At 37.1% G+C, this 15,562-nt stretch overlaps 1 protein-coding gene across 2 annotated transcripts in view; it reads right to left on the reverse strand.

Moving 5' to 3' along the window:
• Nucleotides 1-453: 453 nt before the first annotated feature.
• Nucleotides 454-15,562, reverse strand: part of CRPPA (CDP-L-ribitol pyrophosphorylase A) — a 103,870-nt gene continuing 88,761 nt past the window's right edge. For both annotated transcript variants that reach the window (XM_057373110.1, XM_057373111.1), the window contains exon 10: nucleotides 454-1,710. In XM_057373110.1, coding sequence (XP_057229093.1) covers nucleotides 1,606-1,710 — 105 coding nt within the window. In that variant the 3' untranslated portion in view covers nucleotides 454-1,605. The remainder of the gene's footprint in view (nucleotides 1,711-15,562) is intronic.

Genomic DNA, 15,562 nt, shown 5'->3' on the forward strand with positions numbered 1-15,562 from the left:
ATTTGTGAGAGCTGTCCTGTTAAATTATGAATACCAGTAATAAATTCTTTAGTTCTTCATTTATTTGCATACTCTGCATATGAACTGACATGAATATATGTATGAATAAAATACGCCTATTGTATAGCCATACACAGAGCTAATATGAATGCTTATGTTGTACAATGTCAGAAAAGGACAAATTATTAATCAAAGTAGAGAGMAGAAAGAAGCAAAGAAGAAAGCAGATGATGAACAAGAACTTTGTTAGTTATCTTTGCATGACTTGTGTGTGGAAGAAAATATCTGCTTTGGACATAGAACCATCAGCTAACAACTCTATTTTATTATGGAATGAAGGAAGTTTGGGACCAAGGTCAACTTCCAAAAAGGATTTAAACCAGAGATACACATAGTCATGTGAAGGGAAGGAGGAAGGGGACCAAGCATGGAGCTTTTGTCCTAAGTTTTGTCTGAGCACCAGAGGGAGAGGAACATGATGGGAGTAAGGGGAGGAACACTATTTTTAGARGGAAACTTGCTGAACTGACAGACCCACTGGACTCACTGACACTTCTGGTCGGCACACTTCTCCAAGACCTTATTCCAGCCATAGCAGGTATGTAAGACATTAACTTAGCCCCTTCACAAATTGCAGAACAGATGCAATTTCTGCGTCTGATGCATARGGCAAGACATGTTTGCAGGGACTCTGCTTGTGTTCCTCTTAGTGGCTGTGATACCTGGAGATACTCCACATAATAATCATTCACCATTTCACCTTCCTGGCCCAATTGTCCACGCCTGACTATCAGTGTAGTGTATCTTTGAATTCATAATGCTTGGTCTCCTTGCCACTATTGACTACATACAYCTGCTAAGCAGCAAGAAATGAGAACTGGATTCTCATACATGAATTAACAGACTCTTCCAATTTCAGTGGAACTGCAGGAACTAATTCTGAATGATGGCACACAGGCACTGGAAGAAATGTAGCACCAAGGAGGCTACAGCCAGAGCATACTGCATCTGCAGAACTGGGGGTTAGCACCTTGTACCTATGCAAATATTTCCTTTGATTTGAGATTATTTTCATTCCATGGAGAACAGGTCCCTGACCTTTCCAACATTTCCTGCAATATGCATTTCTCTTGATGTCAGGAAAGCTACAATMTGTAATGAACTCTATATTCACTAATGAGTATTACAGCAGCAATTTTTAAATAATTTCACATAAAGTAGAKGAGCTGTGCTTTAGGATTAATTTATCTGAAATAAAATTTAAGTCATGCAGTCCTAGAGTACAACACACACACATGGTTAAAATTCTGCATGAATGCTTTGGAGTCCTCTGTGCACCTTTTAAAATTATCATACTTTAAAAAACATTCCAGTATAATTCCTCACAAATATACCCAGTGTATTTCAGAATTATTTGTATTTCCTTTTACACTTTATACATAATATTAGATTTGTATTTTAAATATCAAAAATATGCTGTTAAAGGATCTTAATAATAAATGGCATAAATACAGAGTCTTCATCAAAAAATAAAATGGCTTAAGACCTTTGGTGAACAGAAGATGAAAAACTAACATTTCCAAAAGCTATACATGATTTATGGTCTTATGCTACCAAAAGCTGGCCAATCAGCTCCGGGTTTCTGTCCTTTATTAATGCCATGATAAGAGCAGCAGCAGAATTTACTGTCTCCTGAAGCAGCAAMGGGTCCTGGAACAAAAAGAAAAAAAAAGAGGGAGTAGGGAAAACAATATATTTACAAAAGTGGAAAAAGYAAATATTTTAAATCAATTTTTAAGTATGCCAAATTACCATATTGTTGTTGAAGAAACAAAGCTCTATATTAGAAGAAGAACTTCTAAAACTTTTATTTTAAGGAAGCATAATGTCATAGTAATAACCATTTTCTCCAATCTCATTGACGCAAGACTGCTAGAATGCTAGCTACTCAGAGGCCACCAAAAAACTTGATTCTGTCACTGGCTTCCTTATTAAATTTTAYCATCTAAAAGGCAGCAAAAAAAATTGGCGTTGAAAACATGGGGAAAAAAAATACAGGATTTAATGGAGTAGCATACTTAAAAACCTGCAACTTTAAGCACCTAYTTAATCCCATGTGTAGTCTACCAACTACCTCAATTCACAAAGGCATTTTAGCACTGGGACTTCACTGGTTTAGGCTGATCTTTACACCAAATAACTTTAAAAAGTAGTCTGGTTTTAACAGGCAAGTAAAGAAACCAACACAGGAAACAGTAATAAAATGAGACATTGATTCCGTGCTTCTAAATGAGCACTCCAGCTCACATTTGAAAGAGTCTTTTGTTTAATTACAAAGTTTTCTTAATTGTAGGGACTATAAAAGGTTGGCCTTTTGCTACCAGTAAGATTTCCATTTGTGCCCTGGGAAAATAGCAATAGGTGTAGCCAGGCATGGAGACATCCCTGGAGAGAGAAATAGGAGAGAACMATTTCTGTGAAGCAACAGAGAAAAGGAAAGGTCTCAAAACTCTAGGGTAGGGAGAATCTACAAAGAGAAATCAAGAGCTCTTCTCCAAAATAATAGATTTTATCCATCCATTTATTCCATGATGGAAGCAATAGGTTTTATATATAAGGACAAGCAATAGGTTTTATATATAAGGTTTTTTATATAAGGACTAGCATACAATGGAACAGATAATTGGACAGATCAAGGAAACTCATCATGAGGGTCCTGTAACATGAGACTCACATCCATGTAAAATGGGATAGAGATAGAGCTTCCTGTCTGGGGCAGAAGGATGGAACAGTTTGATTCCACATATTTTCACCTCTTTTTTAAGATGCTGCATGAAGGAAGAATTTGTTTGTAAAGAAGATTTAAGAAACCTGGACTAATGGACAAAGAAGAAACCATTTCTACAGTTTATACAAAAACACAACATCAAAACCTGCTTTTTAATAAATAAGGCAACTGCTGAAGGGAAGCTAGCAGAGAGGGARCTGCAGAGTTGCAATTGAAGTAAAAGCTGAAAGGGAAGAGGTGTCCCTGGAACTTTTCCAGTGTGGAAACAGGTCCAGAGGAGAGCCATAAAAAATGATGAGAGGGTTGGTGCACCTCTCCTATGAAGAAAGCCTGAAGGGGTTGGAATTGTTCTKCTTGGAGAAGGGAAGGCTCTGGTGACTCTATTGCAGCCTTTCAGCATRTAAAGAGGGCCTACARGAAAGAGGGGGTCAGACCTTTTAGTAGGGCCTGTGGCAACAGAACAAGGGGTGATGGTTTTAAACTAAAAGAGAGTCAATTCAGACTACATATRGAGAAGAAAGTTTTTGTGATGGGGTGGTAAAATAATGGAACAGGTTTCTCATGGAGGCAGTAGATGCCCCATYCCTCAAAACATTCAAGGTCRGGTTGGACAGGGCTCTGAGCAACCTGATCTAGTTGAGGATGTCCCTGTTTACTGCTKGGGGTTGGAGTAGGCAACTAACCTTTAAAGGACCTTTCCAAACCAAACTATTCTATGATTCTATGATAATGCTCTTATTAACCTTGTTATTTATGTAAATGAAATGAAACATGCCAGAGAGTTAACAGGATTGAATTAGAAATTTAGTTTATAACTGATTCTTTTATCATTCCTGAAAAAAAAGATTTTTCTATTTGACTAGAATTTTTGTCCTAAATCAAGTAAGTAAATTACAATTTGTAACCTCRCAAAAGATCACACTCCTCACAAATTCATGTTATATATTCCAAAATGCAGTAAAATTATTTATTAGAGTTCCAAAAAACTGTGGTAGAAAAAAAATCATGTTTTTTTGCCTTGCTGTTCATTGAGTAACACCTTCTATCAGTTAAGCAAAGAGGTGCAGAAGTGTATTGAGGTCCTGCTCCTTCAGGACCTTCTGTCATGGACCACGAGTACAAAGGCAAACTTCAGAATCCACTACTGTGGTTCAGTAGGGCATTCACTCCCTCATTTCCCATGGCTATAAACTGCTGGAAAAAGCACAAGGAGAGCGGAAGTCGTGCGCACACCCACTCAGACAGCAAACACTGYAGTTGCTTTCAAAATTGAGCCACACATTTTTTGCTATTCAGCAATGCCAAATCTCCTTGTGCCCTTCATCGCTTTTTGTTYGGTTTATCTCAAGAAGCACTTCACAATTACAGACACTCTTCCAAATGGGCTTCCAGCCATATCTGSAGTTGGCTGGAGGTGTATAGTAGTTTTCTTTTTTTCCATTTCACAAAAAGAAATAAAATACACCTGGCCAGGAATGCTCTTAATGTYTCTCCCAATAAATCTTTCCACATCCTCTGTTGGTTACTGGATTCGGTACACATTCCTTTGCAGTAATAAATTATTCAAGTTTTTGAACATAAAAGGAAGCAAGAGAAAAAAATTTAACTTTCACAGGAGAGATTGAAAGTGACACCATAAGATTCCTTTAGACTGAAAAAAAGCCTTTTCTAAAGCTAAACCTAAGGCTTTAGTGCTAATTTCCATGTTCTGAAGGAAAGACATTGAAAGAATTATGASTAATATTTGTAAGGCAGGCAATGTGGCAGAGTAATGTGTACAGAAACCTGCAYGCAGAAGTGGTCTAAAACTACCAAAACAGACTGTTGCATTCAAATTGGTTCAAAAGCAGAAACATAGTAAGTAAGCAACACAAATTAAAGTTGCAAGCTTTATAGCTCTAATAATTTACACTTCTAATAATCTGATTATTAATGCCATCATTATAAATTTTCAAGAAACATATTGGYCCCTGTGTAGGATTGGTCACTCTAAGTCTGGTTTTTTGGAAATAACCAGAAGTGTTTTTCTTAAAGGGAATATACATAATTAGGATATTAAATGTTATAGAAAATATATTCTTAATTCTTAGTACAGTTACAGCTGATGGTTTAACTACCATGTGAAGAATATACTGAGGATTTCAGTAGGGCAACCCTTTAAAGTATTTATCATAGGGGTTACTGATTTTAGATTTATTCTGATACTCCTTCAGAGCAACATTGTCMCATTCTGATCTCAGGGTCAGCCATTCACTGAAGAGTGTCCAGCACCTGGGCCCAGGAGCCAGCCTCTGAATGCAGGAGAAATTAGGGTCAAGAGGCCACAGAGGTCAAGTATGTGCTGATTTTAACTTGCTTTACCCTCACAGCCACAGCCTTATTAGCAAACAATAGGATGAACCAGACTCTTCCAGGAATTTCAATTTGTATACCCTATATCTTTCTGAGAATCAAAATTCACTCATATGGTAGGAATCATTATTATAGTATCTTACGGCCATTGCCTGGGCATAATTTAGAACTGTTGCTGATCATTTCTAGTAATTATCATTAAAAAAAAAACCAAAAAAAAAACCCAAAAAAAACCCCAAAAAAAACCAGAAGATGAAATTTTAGCAACTGAAAGGTAACATATTGTTCAAGGTGTAGGCATACACTGACTGATGCAACAGCTAAATTATATCTTAGGTATTCTTTCTCTCCTCCAAATCCTGCTAGTACTTTATTTCCTTTTAGGYCATTATTCTGCCTGTAAGTAGGTATTTTCACTGTAATTTGAACACCATCAGTTTTTCTGAAAAATATTAAAAAGAAATAAAATGACAGGATTCAACAACCCAGGAAAGGAAAAGAATCCTGTGGGTCTTTATTAATTTAAAGTTAAACAAACAAGTGAACACTTCAAGTCCCCTGGCTATACCCTTAAAACACCCATGTTTTTGACACTGCAATGTTATTTCTGGCATCAGCGCTGATTACAGCTGATAGTGCCTACAGGGAAGCTTCAATAAGGATGCCAGGACAAACTTAACCTACCACACCTAACTCCATTGCACATACAGGCTTCCAAACTTCTTTTATATTCAATGGCAATTGCACTAAATCTTTCAAAAAGCTCATTATTAGTTGCAGGAAGTCAAATAATCAAGCAGAACCATGTCTTYACATGTCTAATTGCCTGATGTGTTTGCCTATATTGTAACCACGATAAAACCCAGGATGTCAGAAGAGGAGGATCAATATAAATCCTCCTGCAGCCCACAAGAGCTCTCGCACGTTACTGCCCACCCACTGCTCAGCGCTGCAAATTCCAAGCACAGAACATCCACACCAGTCAGTGAGAGCACAGCCTGCACACACTGGAGGGATCAAACAGGAATAGYTCTTTTCCTCATTAACAAAATCCTTAAAAAAGACTGTGACCTTTAAGTAAGACTTGGCAGCAGTAATGACTTTAATGGATTAATAACTGAAGTTGCACATGATCAACTGGTGTGTCATGAACTCCCCCCAAACCATTGTGATATTCACTGTCTATTCATTTCATCCAGTTGGTTTAAAAGATTCTCCTCTGAAAARTAACTCCCCCAAACATTTCTTGGTCATTAATAAATAGAATTTTTTTATTGTTTGAACAGATTATTAACTACATTTATAAGCTAAAAACAAAACTTTTACCACTTTATATTTATATACTTTGGAAAAGAAAGTACTCAGAAACACTGCCAATGTTATAAACCATAAATCCACATAACAGCACTTTGATTCCAAAATAAAATATCCACTTTGTCTGTTATTAAACAGCAAAAATATTCCAATGTAACCATATTGTGTGATGACTGTTTCTCATACTYAGAGTTTATTTGATGTAGAGTTTCTGACTGTAGGGGTTCTCTGGTCTGCAGACTAAGACTGGGAATGGCTACAAGGACAGAGTTAAAGCTGTGTTTGGAATATGCAATCTGATATTTTACAAATGTGCATTTATTTAAGAATAAATAAATATTTTTATGAGGATAAAAATTTTGTGAGGATATCTGAATATTTACTGACATTTCCCTTACAATTCATTTCCTTGCTTCAATCTGTTTAGGATTTATTTTTTTCCCCAGCTGGAACTTCACATATATGCATTTCAATTTACATATGTTCTAGTTCAGTTTAAGAATAGCTTGAAAAACACACCTACCCTTTTTAGGTAAAAAAAAAAAAAAAAAAAGGTCTGTACAGATATTACCTTTGTCTTTTACTGCCAAAAGAATAAAACTGCTATGTTCCATTATTTGCGCTCTGCCTTGCTGTAATGTTATTTGACACTCCATTTAATATAGTTTTTAGAAATCAATATAATTCTAATGCCAGTCCTGATTAAATGATTGACAGAAAACCTGAAAACACAATTTAAAGATGCTACTAAACTTAGGGAATATCAGTATTAACATGGTTTTGTTTGTACCCAAGCAGAAAGAAGCCCGGAGCATGCTCCTGCCCTTGCTGTTCCATTGTAATCCTGCTCCCTGGCACAGTTTTGGCTCCTGGCAGCTAACATGTTTCCAGACAATGGCTGGGCATGGTTCAGGGGACAGCACAGGCCAAGGAATGCTCCCAAGGGACTGGCTGAATGAGGCCACCCTTTTTTGGGAAGTGAGAACTTAGCCATATGGAGATGAGGCATGCTGTGCCTTTTAGCCTTAGGACAAGAGAACCATCCCTGGCCTGTTTCACTCACCACTATGGACACAGCCACGTACCACTGGGAAGTGACACTTGAGCCTTTCTCTCCCTACCAGATGCATCAAGAATACATAAAATCACAATCAAAGAGTGCCCCCCAGACTGAGACACAAATCCCATGTTGCTACCACATAAGCACAATTGCTAAAAGAATAAAGATTAACTACTCTGTGGACACCTTTCCCACCAAAACAGAGAAGGAGAGAATGATGAACTACATTGGAAAACAACAATTGTGCTGTAGTGCACATTCCTGTCACCCTATGGAAGAAGGCTCAAGCCAGCAGAGGGAACTGATGYCCACTGCTCCTTTTAACAGCATGGATATGGATATGGCTGCACACCACACACACCACCAGACATGGGCAGAAAAGTGCTGAAACAGCCTCTGTTCTGGCAAGCATCTTGCAAAAGGCTATGTCAGAAGTACAAGAGGAGCTGTTGTTAATTTAAAACTCCATGCTATGCTGCAATTTATACTAAGGCTATCCCAGCTCCCTCCAAAACTCACCTGACATCACGTACTGTTTTATTTGCACTCAGAGAAACTGAGTGGAGAATCCAGCCTCAAAAACCTCAATTCCTGAAATTTTCTTCTTCAATTAATACTTTTAATTAAAATTGATCTGAAGAGGGACTGAGGTTCCTATACTACCAGTAACCAATGATATAATGTGGTTTGTTGTTTAATGACACCATTAGGAATTCACTGGTAGATTCACAAAGAAGAATTTTTTCCCCTAAAGATATGTAGTGGCATGCATCTACATATTAAAGCAACCTCCATTTCTGTAATAGCACCAATTAATCTGAAGTCTCCTTTCTTCTTAAAATGCTTCCACATCACATTTTTTAATCCATGTGCCAAAGGATCTATTGATAAGTGTAATCTCATACATAATATCAATGCAACAATTTAGCTCAATAAAAAGACAGGTATGCAGATCATTCTAAAAGATAAGAAAAGTATTTCTCTGAATATTTTTAGGTTTCTTTCAAGTAATACATGAGTAATTAAGGTAACATTTGAATTCAGATAGGTAGCTGGGTTCAAAATTACTCAAGCAGGTTCATAATTGTACACACAAACTTCCTTTCTGAACTAAAAATGCAATCAATTTCTCATTAGTGGACAYATCTCAAAATATAAATAATTTTGAAATCTAGATACTGAGGATGCAACGAGGATTGAAAAASAGACATGGCACTGGAAGAACTAAGCTGTTACTGTGCTAATGTAGTTAAGCAGACCACTTAATTAGTGAACTCTGATAGATCTGAGTTAATTCCYTGCAGTTAAATGATCACACATTGATGCTAATCAACCCAAACTTGGACAAATTGTGCACAAATACATGAAACTGTACTGGATCTCTATTTCTTGTACTGTTGATYAGCCATGCTTCTTACAGTCTATACAAAGAAAATGGAGAGCCATCAACAATTAAAATGACTGTGTRAATATACTGGAATAAACAAATATTTTTGATCTTCTGGATTCTGTGAGGATTAAGTCTCTAGTGCTTTTGCTTTTATCTTTTTACCTAAGATTCACAGATTCAAACCTGAARATAAATATCTTTTGTCAAAATGTCCAACGAAATAGCACAAATGAAAACTTAAACAAGATTCCTTTCTCTGGTATGAACAGAATAGAGAGATTTTTTTTTTAAATCAGCAGATTTAAAACAGCTCCATTATCTCCACGTTCTGCAGCACGTAGGCGACCAGGGTTCAGTTCCCTTCTTCAGTTCTCCAAGTATTTTTTTTTTCCCAGTGAATAACTGTTAACAAGATCATGCCGAATGATCAATAAAAATCACTGGACCAAAAAAAWTCTCTAAGGAGCTTGTTATGAAGAACACTTTCAGCACATTCAATCACTTCAGCTTATGCAAGAGTTTTCATTCAGCACTTGCCACTATCTGATTGAAGCTCTTGGCAGGAGTGAGTGTGCCAGCAGYGACAGCACAATGCCTGTCAACCATCTTGCACTCTAAGTTGCTTGAAAAGCTACCTAATGCTTGAGCTAGCAGCCAGTCCTGCCACCTGTATGGTACTGGTACAGAAACAGGCAGAAACAGGCCATTTAACAGATGTGGTTGCCTGCAAAACTATATTATGTGTTTGAGGTTTCTTAGAGGTGGTCTCTTAATAAGGTATGTTACAAATAATCCTATAGGATGTAATGCATTCATGTTAATATATGTTTCTGTGCTACCTACAGGCTCTATGAGGTATCACTCTGGTAACCTTGCAAAAATCACCATAAGGGCTTTTAAGGGGAAGGAAAAAATGCTTCTTGTCATCATTACAGGAAGACTGAAATGCTCCTGAGGCACAGGAGKCTTGCTTTCTGCTCTGACAACCTGCACTCTGAGACCTGCTAAAAATCTAAGATTTGTCTGACATCAACTGAAGCTGTAGCAAGTCATTCCTCTGGTCTCAGAAAGCTGTGAATCAATCTGATAGCACTTAGGAATTCAAGTGTAAGTGGGATTTAAGCCTTCCACACAGCGGCAGCATTACAGAATGACAGAATCATAGAATATCCTGAGTTGGAAGGGACTCAAAAGGATCATCAAAGTGCCAACTCCTGRGCCTGCACAGAACAGCCCCCAAAATCACACTGTGTGCTTGAGAGCATTGTCCAAATGTTTCTTGAACTCTGCCAGGCTTGGTGATGTGACCACTTCCCTGAGGAGCCTTTTCTAAGTGCCCAACCATCCTCTGGATAAAGAACCTTTTCCTGATATCCACTCTAAACCTCCCCGGACACAGCTTCATATAATTTCCTTGGATCCTGGTCACCACAGAGAAGAGATCACTGCCTGCCCCTGTATTTCCCCTCATGAAGAAATTATAACAGAATTTCCCTCAGTGGTTTGTATGATGGATTCTCTGCTGTCTGATCCACTGTGAGAGTCTATCAGTACTTTGATGGGCTGCAGCATTACAYTTTGCAGCCAGCCAGGAATACAGAGCAGACCCACCACATACACACACATGCAGAAAAAACAGGTTGAGAAGTGCTGACCTCCTGCAAAATGTAACACCCCAATCATGCAAATCATTTACAGACTGCTGCAGTTCCTCAGGCACCAAGTGAAGATGGAACAGCTATGGATTCATATGAATGTATTTGACACATGAGCCTAGCAGCAGAGCAAAAGCAGCTCAGCACAGTTTAGCTGGTTTTTTTCCTATTATAAACAGAGAAATGCAGCACTTTCAAGCTCCATTTCATTTGAAGGCTGGTGTTTTAGCCCTAGCTGGCAGTAAGAAGGAAGGCAAAATCGTGTATGTAGGGAAGACAGACAGAAGTGATGGGAGAGCGAATTAGAAAGGGGAAAAAGAAAAAAACATGGACTTAAAAGTTTAAGTACACAACTATCTCAACCCTCAAAATATAAAAAATACACCACCGCCAAATACGAAGTGAGATTATATCAATGTCAGAGGCTCTGTCTGACAGGTAAACTGTGTTATACACTGCAGGTAACATAAATATTTTCAAAAAAATCTTCAAAAAAGCTCTTAGGACATTTCTACCCATTGAGATCTGAGGTCATCAGTGCAATTGTATTATAAAAGGAAAAAATAAATTACAAAAAATTTACAAAACCTACCTAATGGGGACAGAAAAAACAATACAGCAGTTTTTCAATAAACTTACAGAATGAGCAAATAGTACATCTTTATAGTATATTTAACACAGTATATTTCAATATTACTTTCTGTATCATATTACACTGACAACATAGATTGGTTATATCATTTTTCAAGAAAAAGGTTAACACAGTAGTYCACAAACATCTAAGCTGCTAATATCCAGTACAAGACACAAAATGCTTTAACTATCACAGGTTAGATTGCATAGAATTTTGCATGCAAAAGTGCTGCAGCAGTTTCACCTACTTTGTAACATACAATTTGTGATTGCGACTACCMGTGTAATATAAAAAGACTGGGCAACTTTTAATTAGTAACTGTTACAAAATGGTTAGGTTTTTAGAAAGAATGAGTGATGCATTTTAATCTCTTGGGGGATGCTAAAAATCAGTGCAGAGGAAACATAAGCATTTTTTTTCTTTCTTCCAGTCTGAAGCACATTTTTCTTTTTTTCTATATGTGCTAATTTCATATGTAATATTAAGCATAATGGACATCCAGGTCTCCAAAATAAGAAGAGGCATGTGTCCATGCCAAAATTCAGTCATTAAAATCTTCATTATATAACTCCTACAGACTGTGAATAATCTGAAATACAGCATACGGCTGCATTAACTAATTCATTGGAAACATTCCTTTTGATTACAGATAATTTATTTGAGATGGTTCAGAGGAAAAACTGTATGGCTTACTAAAAAGCAAAATTAAAAACTCTCCTGTGGGGAAAGAAGTAAATAAAACCCRAGAGATACTGAGGGACAAAGTATGCATAGACATGTGCTGGGCTATTGTTCACATCCAGCCTTGTGGCTTCCAAACTCCTAGGATGATAAAATCAGTTCAGTGGGGTAAAGGCCACATTCCAATCTTGGTTACAGAAATACAAACCAAAGTAATGACAGTATTACAAGCCTGKGACTTTGCAGTTGCAGAGACCGAATTTTCAATTCAAACTCTGTGTTTTGCTACAGGACATCTAATAGGCAACTGGTTTTAAATTGTTCTCTCAAAATTTTTTCAAATGTTTTGAAATTCAAATGTTTTTTGTTTTTCAAATGTTTTCAAAGAAGCTTTATAGTGACTCAAATGTCAGTGTTTTGGGCAGTGAGACAGTGAGAGGGAGTGGCTGTGCAGAAGCTCATTGTTAGTCATTTGATATCACAGATTTCCCTAATTTGATACTAATTGAATCTAGCAAGTTGCATGCAGAGTGGCTCTCAATTTGCATCATCTCATCATTCTGAGGAGAGACTGATTGCAGAATAAATCATAAAACCTTCGTGTTTAAGTTACACGCTGAAATCTGAAAACATCCTTGAATCACACCTGAACATTTAGAACCGAACGCCATCCTACAGCTTTCATTTCACCACTCATATTCTACTTCTCTGACTGCACATCTGTGATATCAAAGCATAGTTTGTGTCCCATTCTGTCTTTTCCTGTCTACAACTCAGGTTCTACAGCCTACTGGAAGGTAAAGATATAAATTCCTTGCAATACCAGACTCTCCCGTAAAGCCAAGCTAGTTATATTTAACAAAAGAACCAAAACCAAACAAAAAAACCCAAACAAAAAAAAAAATCAAACAATAATTAAACAAAACAACCCAGACTGTTGAAAAAGCATCCAGAAATGAGACAAAATGTTAGCAGGACATGAGGTGACTCCTCTCCTTGGAGAGTAAGAGGAGAGGAGTCAGCACGGATGAAACAAGTTACAACAGAATTTCATAATAAGATTTATTCCCTTTGTTTCTCACACCAATATTAGGTTTTAACACAACAATTTCACAGTAATTCTGATTGTTCTCAACATTCTTTTGCACAAAAMAGAAACTCGTTCCCAGTTCCAAAGCAGTCTTCACACAGTGAATTAAATAAGCAGACAAGGAACYTAAATTTCTAGCAAGCATGAATAATTCCATGAGCAAAGTACCTCTAAGCACAGATATGCTCAAATATATTCAAAACTCCTGCAAATGGAGAAAGTGCACTTGTCTCCCTYTATTGTTTTCCTTCAGGTATTTTGCCTACACAATTTTTATCTACTCACTGAAGACTGGTCAGTTTATCTGACCAGCACTCTAGGACATGAACTGAATGAATCCCTACTCACTAGGTACAAGGAAATAATAGTAACTTCTGGAAATGTTGATCCAAACTCTCAATTTCTTTATTTCTTTGTCATCCCTAGTCCACAGTCTAAAGTCAGTGCAAATACAGCATCTGTCCTTCTTAGAGTTTTCAGCTAAGCAATGGTGGGAGCATATTAATGTTAAATAATTAATCCTAGAAGAAGGATGAGTCTTAAAATCTGGTGTGAGCAGAGGTTCAGAAAGCAGCAGTGACCAGCCTATGTCTAATCCAACAGATAGGGCAGGAAAGTATAGAAACATACTAGGAAWGCACTGGGGCAAAGTGCCCTGTTTCCAGTGAGCTGCCAGAGGAATGGCAAGCAGCAGACACTGTATCTTTCCATGGAAGTGTGGACACAATAAGGCCATTTGCYCTCTGACTCCCTGAGAGGAGGCTGTAGCATGGGAGGGGTCAGACTCTTTTCCCCYGTAACCTGTGACAGGACAAAGAGGAAATGGCCTCAAGTTGCACCAGAGCAGGTTCAGGTTGATACTAGGAAAGAAATTTTTACTGAAACAAGCATTGGAATAGGCTGCCCAGAGAAGTGATGGAGTCACTATTCCTGAAAGTGTTCAAAAAATTAGTAGAYGTGGCACTTTGGAATATGATTTAGTGGGCACAGTGGTATTCTATCAAATGTTGGACCTGATGATCTTGGAGGTCATTTGCAACCTCAATGCTCCTGCTGTGATGGCTGTTTTGAGTCTGACACTCCACCYGATCTTCCTTCCACTGTTAAATCAAAGGGAGGAATCTCTCTGGCTACTGATTAAACAAACCATGGCATAGCTGGAGGGTAAATAGCCAGTTTCAATAAAAAAAMCCAAAAAACAACTCCTTTGAGTACAAGCCCAGTGATAGGAAGGCAGAAAAGAGCACATAACTTGCCTTGTRGCAAAACCATAGCAAACACATAAAGCAGTTAGTAGCATTCCTCAGGGTTCACAAGTAAATCCTTATCTTTAAACTCAAAATGTATAACCCTTATAGTTGTAAGGGGACAGATGTGCTTGCTTTTAGAKTCTAGTTTTCTCTTAGGCTATGAGGGTCCAGCTACACCACAAAGATAGAACTCACAGATGTTCTCTTGCATAAAAATCAGGGTTTGCCAAGACAAACTTCTCTCTCTTTCTGCCAACAAATATCAGCCCAAATCATGTAACACAATAGCCTGTCTATATATATAAAAAAGGCACTCAAAATGAAAATATATYCAAGTGATAAAACTCTTGTAAAGTAACGAAAAAAGAAATAGTGCTTTTAGAAGAAAGGGTATTTTAAAGCTTTGAAAATAAAGAGAAAGAATTAGAATAAAAATAATTTTAAAAAGGAATGTCTTGCTTTAGTAGATGCAATAACTTTATAATTAAGATATTTTATTAAAAACAAAGCATATAAAATATTTTGTTACCTATGAACACATTTATTTTTATGAGATTAGCATTCAGTGTTAAGCCTCATCCTCAAGTATGCTGTATCTTGAGTTGCATGACAGAAGAGACTATATTTTACAGCCTTTAACACTTTCAATAAAATAGTTACGAAAGTTGCCTTGCAAACATCCTAAAACCATCTTGTGCCTTCTTGCAACTTTAAATATCTGTGACTAGCTGCACAGATACGCTTGGCTCTCCCTAGTACCTTCTGTAATAGGTATTTGATTAAGAAGCTATTTATTGCAATTTCCAATAGCGTGATTAAACATGATATGTAAGAGTTTATCACGTCACTCAGTCCTCACTTCAAAACTTGGGTCATCCAAAGCTGATTGAAATCCATGGGCTGAACAAGTGACCAATGTTATTTTCACAGTGATGGATGGCACTAGTATTTTTTGTAAGAAAATGGATTGCTATTTTTCYGAAACAGCAAGGTAGAAAAGGTGATATTGGTGTCCTGTATATTTCCTGCATGTGAAATTACTTTTATTTTCAGCTTTGCCTATAAAAGCTGAATAGTCATCTAAATTACTGTTGCCAATAGTTAGTAGTGATGCAAGAATCATAATMATAATACTTGCATAATTCACTCCCAAAATGTCTAAAGTATTTTAAAATAAGCTAATTGTGAACAATATGTAAAACAAACTGAAGAATAATTTAGAGTGTTTAACAAAATTGTTGGATTATTCTMTGAATATAAAAGTCAAAAATGAAAGTAATCAGAACACTAAGTAGCCTTCACTCTTACGGCAAAAATTTGACTCCATCTAACCATTACAGATCCTGGA

The sequence above is a fragment of the Malurus melanocephalus genome, unplaced genomic scaffold (assembly GCF_030028575.1).
Source record: "Malurus melanocephalus ecotype Western Australia unplaced genomic scaffold, MMel_1.1 scaffold_185, whole genome shotgun sequence".
Lineage (NCBI taxonomy): Eukaryota > Metazoa > Chordata > Aves > Passeriformes > Maluridae > Malurus > Malurus melanocephalus.